At 42.6% G+C, this 12,127-nt stretch overlaps 1 protein-coding gene across 3 annotated transcripts in view; it reads right to left on the bottom strand.

Moving 5' to 3' along the window:
- Positions 1-12,127, bottom strand: part of SLC4A8 (solute carrier family 4 member 8) — a 79,855-nt gene that overhangs the window by 13,188 nt on the left and 54,540 nt on the right. For 2 of the 3 annotated variants that reach the window (XM_030322635.1, XM_030322636.1), the window contains exons 18-22: positions 11,451-11,612; positions 10,294-10,545; positions 6,609-6,677; positions 4,895-5,068; positions 1,681-1,818 (exon numbers count right to left, since the gene is read on the bottom strand). In XM_030322635.1, the coding sequence (XP_030178495.1) occupies positions 1,681-1,818; positions 4,895-5,068; positions 6,609-6,677; positions 10,294-10,545; positions 11,451-11,612 (795 nt within the window). The remainder of the gene's footprint in view (positions 1-1,680; positions 1,819-4,894; positions 5,069-6,608; positions 6,678-10,293; positions 10,546-11,450; positions 11,613-12,127) is intronic. The other variant, XM_032593973.1, reaches the window with a different exon arrangement.

Here is a 12,127-nt window from a genome sequence, read left to right as displayed (position 1 = left end):
CAAAATATATAAGGAATACATACAACTCAATAGCAATAATAATAATAATAACCCAATTTAAAAATAGGCAAAGGACCTAAATAGACATTTTTCCAAAGAAGATATACAAATGGCCAGAAAGCACATGAAAAGGTACTCAACATCATTAATAATTAGTGAAATTTAAATCAAAACCACAATGTGGTATCACCCTACACCTGCCAGAATGGCTATTATCACAAAGACAAGAGATAAGTGCCAGTGAGGATATGGAAAAAAGGGATCTCTTATGCACTGTGGGTGGCAATGTAAATTGGTGCAGCCACTATAAAGGTTCTTCAAAAAATTAAAAATAGAACTACCATATGATCCAGCAATCCCACTTCTGGGTATACATCCAATGGAAATGAAATTACTATCCTGAAGAGATATCTGCAGCCCATGTTCACTGAAGCATGATTCATAATAGCCAAGGCATGGAAACAACTGAACTGTCCATCAGTGGATGAACGGACAAAGAAAAGGTATATATATACAATTGAATATCATTCAGCCATAAAAAAAGAAGGAACTCTTGCCATTTGCAACAACATGAATGAAACTTGAGGGTATCATGCTAAGTAAAATAAGTCAGAGAAAGACAAATACTATACGATCTCACTTACATGTGAAATCTAAAAACAAAACAAAACAAAAACAAAACTGAAGTCATAGAAACAGAGAATAGACTGGTTGTTGCTGGGGTGGGGGAAAAGGGTGAAGGTGGTTGAAGGGGACAAACTTTCAGTCATAGGACGAGTAAGTTCCGGGGATGTAACGTACAGCATGGTGACTATAGTTAACAATGCTGTATTGTGTATTTGAAAATTGCCGAGAGAGTAAATTTTAAAAGTTCTCACCACACACACAAAAAATGTGACTATGTGAGGTGACAGATGTGTTAGCGAACCCTACTGTGGTGATCATTTCACAATATATACCTATACCAAGTCGTTATGCTGTATGCTTTAAACGTACATAGGGCTATGTGTTTATTATATCTCAATAAAGCTGGAAAAAATAATACAAGAGTTCAAAAACTCAAGATATTAGAAAAAATGCCATTTAAAATGCATTTCAAAGGACCCTATTTCAGGCACTAACTGTATTTGGAAACACTTTCCGGCTCATTCATTTCTTGGTCTGGGATTTTTGTTTTGCTACACATCCATTCTTGGCACGTACAGGCCATTGATTGAGGGTCCATTGTATGGACAGCAGATGCCAAGCACTGAGGGAAATGAGGAAGGACAGAAAGTCCTATGCAAGTTGTCTTTGCATGGTGCCAACCACAATACCATCTGCCATTAGGTACATGACAGATAATAGGTTTTGTATAGTTGTCAAATTAGGCCTTTTAGGAGAACACAAACCCTTAGATCTGATAATAAGAACAGACTCTATGTTCATATTGTAAGCATGAACCTGGTGAGTAGACTGTAGACAAAGGGAAACACAACGGGTTATCGTGTCTAAAAATAAAGGACAGATAGGGACAAGAATCCTTGCTCCATTCTCGGCTAAAAACATCTTTGGAGTAATCTTCCCAACTCCTAAATATAACCCCTGGGATTCTAGACATGCTGACTTCTCATGTGGCCCTTCCTATGTTCTGTAATTTGAAGCTGCCCCCAAGTGTACAGTTGGTCCAAGAACTACGACCTCTTCCTCCTTGGCCTTCTTTTTGGCATCGTCCAGCTTCTTCTTTTTACTTTCAGGCATGAGATCATCTAACCAGCTCAGCTCTCGTTTAGAGAAACAGAGATCCATGACTTTCCTGACAAAGACCAATGCCAAAACCTGAAGAAAAATAAAGACAGGGGATGAAAAGAGCTCATTTTCTTCCCGGAGTTAAAAGCAAAGTCTTATCTTCACAGCACACTAGGACATGTCAAGGAAAATCAAACTAATAATAATAATAATTAATAATAATAATAATAATAATAATAATTGCCTGTTACTGAGTCCCTTCTTTGTACCAGATACTAAATATTCACCTTCGTGTTTTATATACAATATTTTATTAAACTATCATAACAACCCTACAACTTAGAAAGCAACCAACTTAATTCCCTCCTTGAAAAGAGAAACCCTTCATCCTCAGATGGCCCTAAGAGTTGCCCTTCCCTGTCATGGGATGAGCAGGAAGGGTTGCTGGGCAGCAGTGGGCTGGAAAGCCTTTGCGGGAGCACAGCTATGGTGAGGCCAGCTGCACCCAGCCCAAGCATGCCTCACCATGGGATGAAGGGACCTTGAAGGATCACCTCAATTCCCTCTGATCCTCTGCCTATACATTTCCCTGCAAACTCCTTGCTTTATGCCTGCATCATGAATCACTAGTGTTTTTTGTCTCCGCCCTCTGGTCTGGCCTGACACTCATTTTATAAATGAGGATACTGAGGCTCAGGGAATAGAAAGTGACTTGCCTCTAATATCTGACAGCTAATTTCCTCAATTTTACAGGACAGGGTGTATCAACTGCTGTTCCACTTTTTTTTCCCCCATAAAAGGCCATTTTTTCCAAAGGGGAATTCATAATAACCCAGAATGACCTGCCTGGATTGACAGGTGCTCACTAGCTACATCTGGTGGCTTAGGGAAGGAATGAGGCAAATCAGGCTTACTACCTTCAATCATATTTCTCCCTCATTTCCATAACTATTTCCCCAACAAATCCAAAATTGATGGTATCCCTCCCAAGAAGTTGTCAGGAATTTGCTGTTTCTTTAACCAAATGGTCAACCCCTGAATATAACACTTAAATGCAGAAACCTATGTGTACTCTGACAAAATTGAGAAACCCATCAGGAGGTATATATGCAGAAGATTAGAGAAAAAGAATTCCCTGACCCTAGTTTCTTCACCTTTGAATATTCTCCGAGTAAGACAGAGCTCAAAAGTCCCTAAACAAATACCAAACATTAGCCTCATTGACTTTTCTCTCTAGAGGCCCACCCTTTGGGTAGTTTTCAAACAGCCCACAATTCTCAGCGTCCCCGTGACACAGGGTGAGCCAGAGAGAGGAGGCAACAGGAGGAGAAGATGAGACAGTGTGCTGGTCAGGTGGCAAGAATTTCATCACCATCCCAGTGGCAGGAAGCAGCCTATCACCTGTTACACCATACACAATTCAGGTTCCCTGGTCCCTTTTCCAAAGCCTCTGCTTCAGTTCGAAAGAAGGTACGGATGTCCCAGTCACTTATCAGTGATGGACCAACCTCTTCCTCTCTTCCAGTGGCTTAAAACAATGCATTTCCACCACTTTAGACACTTCTGACTGTAATAAATTCTAAACTGGAACTCTAATATGCAAATTATTATAAACATGAAGAATCCTCTCCATGTCAGATTCATGAGACAGAAGACAGAGAAAGAGAGAGAGAGAGAGAGGAAGGAAGGAAGGAAGGAAGGACGGAAAAAAGGAAGAAGGAAGGAAGGGAGGGAGGAAGGCAGGCTGACGGGCTTGAAAGTAAACATGGCAACCTGCTACACACATGTATTCACACCTCAAAGTCCCCAAATAATACTGCTCCTGCAAAAGACAAACAAAAAACTCACCATTAATGAGGGATTCATATCCAGAATATACAGAGAACTCCTAAAACTCAACAACAACAAAAAATCTGATTTAAAAATGGGCAAAAGGGGGCGCCTGGGTGGCTCAGTTGGTTGAGAGTCTGACTTCAGCTCGGGTCATGATCTTGGTGGTTCACGAGTTCACGCCCCGCATCGGGCTCTGTGCTGACAGCTCAGAGCCTGGAGCCTCCTTCAGATTCTGTGTCTCCCTCTCTCTCTGTCCCTCCCCTGCTCATGCACTGTCTCTCTGACTGTCTGTCTCTCTCTCAAAAATAAATAAAAACATTAAAAACGTTAAAAAATAAAAATTAAAAATGGGCAAAGGACTTGAAAAGATAGTTCTCCAAAGAAAATATACAAATAATCAATAAGCACATGAAAAGATGCTCAGCCCCACTAGGAAATGCAAATCAAAACCACAATGAGATAGCACTTCACACCGGTGAGGATGGCTGTTATCAAACAACAACAACGACAACAACAACAACCAAATGAACAAACAAACCAAACAAAAACCCCTCAAACAGAAAACAAACATTGGCAAATTGGAACCCTGTGTACTGCTGGCAGGAATATAAAATGATGCGACTGTTCCTCAAACAAGTAAAAATGGAATTACCATATGATCCAGCAGTCCACTTTTAGGTATATACCTCAAAGAACTGAAAGTGGGAGCACAGATATTTGTACAATTCATGTTTACAGGAGCATTATTCCCGATTGCCAAAAATCGGGAGCAATCCAAGAGTCTATCAATGAACAAACAGATAAACAAAATGTGGCATATACATATATACGTATATATACATAGATACACACATACATATATGTGTATATACGTATATACATATATATACGTATATATACATAGGTACACATAGAGGAATATCAGTCAGCCTTTCAAAGAGAAATCCGACGCATGTTACAACATGGATGAGTCCCCGGAGGCATTATGCTAAGTGAAATAAGCCAGCTACAAAAACACAAATACTTGATGGTTCCACCCATACGAGGTACCTAGAGTAGTCAGAGTCATAGAGACAGAAAACAAAATGGTGGTTGCTGGGGACTAGGGGAGGGGGAATGGGGAATGGGGAGTCATCGTTCAATAGGTACAGAGTTTCAGTTGTGCCAGATAAGAATGTTCCGAAAACGTACAGTGGCAATGGTTGCACAGCAATGTAAGTACCTAATGCCACTGAACTATACGCTTGAAAATGGTTAAGATGGTAAATTTTATGTGGTGTGGGTTTCACCACTATTTTAAAAAATAAATAATAATAATTGTTTTAAAACTCACCATCATTGGGAAGACAATGGCAGCCGGAGAGGCCTTGATGATCCAGAGTAGGACAAGGCAGGTCAGCTGAATGAGGGTGAAGAGATGCACTTTGCGCAGGGGCACGTGCCGAAGGTAGATAAAATCTGGCTGGTGCTTTGCAGGCATCCCAAAGAGCTTCAGACGGTCAAAGAACTGAAAGGAGGGAACCGGCATGTATTTTCAGGAGGTTTCTCTGGGTCAGAAGCCTTGTCAGGCCCATTCTCGTCTCTTATAGCACCCGCTCTGAAAGGTAGGTAATACAGTTTCCACTGGACAGAATGGAAACTGAGTCTCAGAGAGGACAGGTAATTTGGCAAAGGGTTGGTAAATGACAGAATCAAAATTTAAATCCATCTTTTTTTTTTTTTAAGATTTTTTTTTTTTTAAAGTAATCTCTACACCCAATCTGGGGCTTGAACTCACAACCCTGTGATCGAGAGTCACGTGTTTTACCTACTAAGCCAGCCAGGCACCCCTAAATCCATCCTTTCTAATTCTAGAATCAGAAAATGTCTTTCTTCTATCCCACACTGGCTCCTGAGAGATCTTTCTCAGGGAGTGCTGAATACAAAATAAGCCAGTTCCATATTTCTGCTTAGTATCAAAACCAAATCTCCTACTTGTTCTTTGAGGAGTCTGGAGCTTTTCATTGATTATTTATAGTAAGAAAATAAAATAAAACTTTATAACATTCTGGAGATAGAATATATGACCAGCGTTATATTAGCAATAGGAAAACAGAGAGCTAGAGGGATTGAATAACCTGCCGAAGGTCACATTAAAACTCAGGGGGTAAGAGTGACCACTGGATATTCCATAAAAACAAAGAGGAACCAGCCACCAATAGAAGAAGAAACTAAGTTATCATATCATCTGGGGTACCCAAATGATCAGTGCCCAGTCCTGATTTTCCATGCAGAGGACTCAGAGGAATGAGTTGATGGATGGGAAAAGGCAGAGTAGGGAAGGAAGTAATGTCTGCTTACCTGGAGCAGCCCCCACTACTGCCGATCTCTTCACCAGCAGACCCCCAGCTGAGCTCCCTCTCTCACACTATAGCCTAGCGCTAACACTAGTGTGGTCCATGTGTGGAAGCCAGTTTGGCTCTTGAAAAGCCTTTCAGGGGCGCCTGGGTGGCGCAGTCGGTTAAGCGTCCGACTTCAGCCAGGTCACGATCTCGCGGTCCGTGAGTTCGAGCCCCGCATCAGGCTCTGGGCTGATGGCTCAGAGCCTGGAGCCTGTTTCCGATTCTGTGTCTCCCTCTCTCTCTGCCCCTCCCCCGTTCATGCTCTGTCTCTCTCTGTCCCAAAAATAAATAAACGTTGAAAAAAAAAAATTTAAAAAAAAAAAAAAAAAAAAAGAAAAGCCTTTCAGATCTAAGTTACTAGCATCTGACAAAGCACCTAGCAGTTAATACACGCCCAATAATTGTCTGTTGAATAATTAATGGATGACGGGTACCCTGAAATCAAGCCAGGTCATCCTATAAGTCTCTGTACCATCATCATGCCAACTTGACTGTCCAAATGACTTAGCGAATGTCCAAAGAAATATCTAAAATAGCTTAACCAGTAAGACTAGGAAATAGTTTCTCAAGAATGGATTTGTGCTTTTCTGGGAGAGCTCTCCCTCCCTGGTCAGGACAGATGAGCTCCCAGTGCAAAACCACTGCCCTGGCAGAAGCATGCCATACCTGAATTCCTTGTAGAGAAGAAACTCCCATGTAGAGGAAAACTCCATAGAGTACTGGCATTGGGATAAACTGAAGACAAAAGGGCAGAAAGACCAGAAGTTAAATTTGGTGTCATAATGCACTCAAGACTACATACACTTTTAAATCTCCAAGGAAACAAAGTCACAAAATCACCACGTAAACATTGCATTAGTTTCTGCTGCCTTGGCATGATTTAGAAGTAGAAGCAAAACCAGAAGCTGACAATGATAAAAATTATTTTGTTCTGAAATGAAATGATTACACATACGTGTAATCCAGCCCTAGTTAAATCCTAGGCCTCACATTTTATCCGTCAGGTTCTTTTTCCCCCATGGGGATGGGTAGACACACACACATCCCTCTTGTACAGAACCGGTACCTTTCAAATTTTTTCTAATCATACAAGCAATCATCTCAGGGATTTGGTGTACTTTAACATGGACTAAAAAGTTTCCTTTTCGCTAACCAGAGACTTGAGGGTAGAAATGGGGAGGTATCAGAGGGAGAATGATTTGGGGAGAAACAGCAACATTATTATATTGCACTTGAATATATATACGCACCTATCATATCACACCTAGCAATCTAGGTAATCTTCAAGGCAACGCTATGAGGTAGGGAAATGAGGCCTATGGAATTAAGGCAAGGGAAGTCTCATAGCTGAAGACTAAACCTGACTTGCTTTTATTCTGAGGCTAAAGAACATTCTCAAACATAATTCTTCTCAGAACTAGAAAGTCCCCATTGGATTTTACGCTGTTTCAACTGTACAGTGAGTAGACATCTCAGTTTGGTGCTAACCTTGCTTGTCGGAACTATTGAATGGTTTTCTGAAAGAATCCTTCTGAGCCAGTTCTAGGAAGGCTAGGCGATGCCTACTCCCATGGCTTCGTGGTTACCTTCCTGGAGGAGTGGCAATCTTTGGGCTCCTCCAGATGGCAGGCAGACCAGAGGTGGGAGCAGGGGCTGGGCTGGGGACAGAGAGTAGAAGGGGGCAGGGGGTATGAGGAGAGGTGGAGAGATTGGGTGGAAAGTAAGGAGCCAGGAAGATGGTTCCAAATCCTTTCCCATTTCTCTCAGTTGTCACTCCTAAATAGCACTTGCAGTGCAGGCTGGGGTGGATGAAGATTCACCAAAAAAGAAGGGGAAAGGAGGCAAGGGAGCCAAGTAAGTGCTCCAGAATGTTTGGGGTTTGGCGTTACAGCCATAGAACTTTCCTTTTCACCCCATTTTTCCCAGACACAAGCCTTCCACCCACAAAACTAAATATTTTTTTCTCATGTTTGAGGTGTCTCCCATCTTTCAAAAAATCCTCTTTTAACCCCACACCTCACACCAGCCACTGCCTATTTTCCATTCCACTTCACAGAAAAATCTCTTGAAAGAGTTGTCTGCCCACGCTGTCTTTACTTTTCACCTCCTATTTACTCTTCACTCCCCTGTAATTCAGCCTCTGCCCTATCACTCCACTGAATCTGCTCTTGTCAAGTCATGTTAGGCCTCCTCATTGCCAAATCCAATGGCTTGGTTTAGTCTTCATCTTTCTAGACAGTTTCTAACCAATCCCTCCTTCTGGAAAAATTCCCCTCGTTTGGCTTCCCTGACACCACGCCCTCCTGGTTTCCCTTCTACCTTTCCGGCAGCTCCTTCTGAGTCTCTGTTGCTGTCTCCTCCTCTACCCAACTTCTAAATATTGGAGCTCCTTAGACTCTGCTCTTCTCTCTGGTCCTACTTCTGTTTTACATCTACCCTGCTCCCTGAGTGATCTGATCTACTCCCATGGCTTTCAATACCACTAACTGCTGTTGACTTCCACATTTATATTTTTAATCCAGAGCCTCCCTCTAGCTTTTTCACTCAGTTGCTTCCTGGATATCTCACCCAAAATCTGTCCATAGCCCCACCACCTCTCACAAAATCATTTCCTCCTTCAGGCAGTCTTCTCCATCTTAAATATCACTACTCTCCATCCAGATGGTCAAGTCCAAAACCTGGAAGGCATTTTGATCTTTCCCTTTTCCACACTCCATTCCACATCCAGTCAACCAGCAAGATCCTTGGATCTGCCTCCAAGATACACAGAAGACATGCCTTTTATCCATCCCTACTACAACCTTCTTTAGCCAAGTCACCATCATCTCCCACCTATAATATAGCCTCACTAGTCTCTCTATTTTTCCCAACCCTAAAAACTTATTCTCTAGACATCGCCAGAGTGATCTTTTAAAAATACTAAATGGGGGAGGGGGGTGCCTGGGTGCTAAGTTGGTTGGGTGTCCAACTCTTGATTTCGGCTCAGGTCATGATCTCACAGTTCATGGGACTGAGTGCCACATCGGGGTCCGCACTGACAATGTGGAACCTGCTTGGGATTCTCTTTTTCCCTCTCTCTCTGTCCCTCCCCGGCTTGCACGCATGCTCAAAATAAATAATAAATGTTTTTTAAAAAGAAAAAAAAAGTAATAAATAAAAATACTAAATAGATCCTGTCCCTTGCCTGCTAAAACTCTTCAAAGGTTACCTTTACCAGACTCAACAAGGCCCTGCACGATCTGCCCCCACCTAGTCTTCACTCTCATCTCATTGTGTTCCTGCCTTGAGCCACATGGCTCTGATATTTCTTTTTCTTTTTTAATTTTTTTAATGTTTTTATTTATTTTTGAGACAGAGAGAGACAGAGCATGAGCAGGGGAGGGGCAGAGAGAGAGGGAGACATAGAATCGGAAGCAGACTCTAGGCTCTGAGCTGTCAGACAGAGTCCGATGTGGGGCTCGAACTCACGGACCACGAGATCATGACCTGAGCTGAAGTCGGACGCTTAACTGACTGAGCCACCCAGGCGCCCCGGCCCTGATATTTCTTAGTATACATATCACTCCTTCCCATCTCAGGGCCTGCCTAGACTGCTTCTCTCCCTTCCCCCATGCCATCTCCCACCATCCATGGCATGACCAGTTCCATCTCATCTTAAATACCATCTCTGCAGAGAGGCCTTCTCCAACCACACGGACTAAAACAGCACTCCCTTAATTCTCTATAGCACCAGAGAGCACCAAATATTTCCATTAATCATTTATCATATTCTATAATTACTATGTTTGTTTTCTTTCTTTTCTTATCCTCCCCCTCCTCTTTTTTTTTTAAGATTTTATTTTTAAGTAATCTCTACACCCAACATGGGGCTCGAACCCACCACCCCAAGATCAAGAGTCGCACCCTCCACTGACTGAGCCGGCCAGGCGCCCCTCATTTTTGTGTTCTTAACTAAATTCCTTTTTTTTTTTTAATTTTTTTTTATGTTTATTTATTTTTGAGACAGAGAGAAACAGAGCATGAGTGGGGGTGGGGCAGAGAGAGAGGGAGACACAGAATCCGAAGCAGGCTCCAGGATCTGAGCTGTCAGCACAGAGTCCAATGTGGGGCTCGAACCCACCAACCGTGAGATCATGACCCGAGCCAAAGTTGGATGCTTAACTGACTGAGCCACCCAGGTGCCCCTCTTAACTAACTTCCTTAACTACATCTTATCTGCTTTACTCTGCTAGAGTTAGCTCTTTCAGGACAGATATTTGTACATGTATCTGTTTGACTATCACTGTATTCCCAGAATTCCTGACACAAATCAGGCAGTCAATATCCATCTAACGAGTGAATGAATAATTACCTTTAATATGGCCGTCATGAAGACTGAGCAGCCCATCAGCACAAAGATCATAAGGCCCGTCACTCTTTGTTCTCGAATGCCCAAGAACTTGGGTTGTTCTCCAGGAGCAGAGCACTCAGATTCTAGTTTGAGGCTGTTCACATGTGTGATGGACAGGACAGTTGCCGCCACAAACCAGGGCAAGCCCATGATGGAGCAGACACCCAGCATGATGGCCACCATCAGCAGGTCCAGGTGGTAGCCACAGCCTTTCTGTGGGGAAACAGAGTCTCTGTCACCACCAATGGGCTGGCTGTAGTGGGGCACAGAACAGTGAGCTAAGAGCCTCAGGCCCAAAGCAGGAGGGAGTGTATGGGTAAGGAAGAAGGGGTCCAGATATCCCAGATGAGTCTTCCAGCCCCTCCTGGTTTGGAGGGAACAGAGAAGAAAAAGAGAAACCTTACCCTGTCATATACATGCCATATCCATTTTTCATTCAAGTGCCCCCAGATTTCACCCTGAGTCTCATGCATTCAAAGATTCATCCTTTCTTGGCAGAGTAACCAGAGGCCAAGGCACACCTTGACCATTCTAGTGGTAGACAATATAGGAGTTGGAGGTAAATGGCTCCACACAAACACCCCCAGATCCTTGCCAAATATGGATTTGCCTACTCTAAGTAAGGAAAGAACAGAGATGAAGGCATGAAGCCTCTCACCGATAAATGTGCTGGGCTCAAACCTACCTCCTTGGAATCCTTGGACTCAAGGTTCAGTCTGGAAACTCCAGTAAAGGACACCAATGGGAGAATACTTGACTCTCGGAAACAGTGGCCCAAGCCCTGACCTGAACCTCAGAAAGACAAGCCTGTATAGGGACCACGAGGAACTGTGCCCACCCACCTTCCGCACAGGTTTGAGAGGAAACTAACGGAGTCCAAGCTCCTTTCACACCATTTCATCATGTTCTACTCTGGTTTCATCTCCAAACCAATCTTTGTCACTAATTGAGGAATCAGAAACCTCTGGAAACATTTTATGAGCTCCTTCGATGACTGCTTTTATCCAGGTTCTATAGTTCCTTGTCTAAAGGGGCTTACCCTAAAAAAAAAAAAAAAAAAAAAAAAAAAAAAAGTAACCGGCTACCATTCGTCCTTCTAGGTCAGAACTTTTTGTTACCTTGAGCTTGTGTTCCTTCCTGTTAATGATGACAGCTGTGATCTGCTGGTCCATGAATATTAAGATAGTACAGAGAAGAGCTGGGATAATTGCAGCTATCACAGTCCACCAGGGATTGGGGCCAATGGGACTAATAATCCACCCTCGATCATCTCTTGTTGGCTAAAGGGGAAAAAATAAAGTTTTGTTTTGTACTTTAACTATAGTCATTAGGGCAAAAGAGATTAAACTGAATCACAATATCCATATTGTTTTTACTCCTAAATGAGAATCCTAACAACAACAACAACAAAAAGTCAAGAAAGTAACTCCTTAGTAGCAACTTCTTAGGAAATCTATGACCTTGTTCCAAATCCTCTTTGAGTCAATCCTCGATTATCAACTTCCTGTGAAACACTCATTAATCCTTCACTTCCTGCCCCTACTCTCCAAACCCACCACCACCTTTAACTTAACATTAGCCCAAGTAAAATAACAAGTCTATTGCCAACAAAGAATTTAACACAATTATAATTAAAGCAAATATAAATAATTTAGAGTATCCTCCTCATTGCTCCCCTCCAGAAGCCATATAATGCATGTCTACAGCACAAATAAAGGCAAAGTAGAGCCAGTTGCATGGAATCTCATGGGCTTAGATTGTGTTGGCCCAGGGGCCTTCTCCCATCAGCAGTAAA

This window comes from Lynx canadensis, chromosome B4 (genome assembly GCF_007474595.2).
Source record: "Lynx canadensis isolate LIC74 chromosome B4, mLynCan4.pri.v2, whole genome shotgun sequence".
Lineage (NCBI taxonomy): Eukaryota > Metazoa > Chordata > Mammalia > Carnivora > Felidae > Lynx > Lynx canadensis.
The sequence above is the reverse complement of the archived record's forward strand: the minus strand, read 5'-3'. Positions and strand labels throughout refer to the sequence as shown.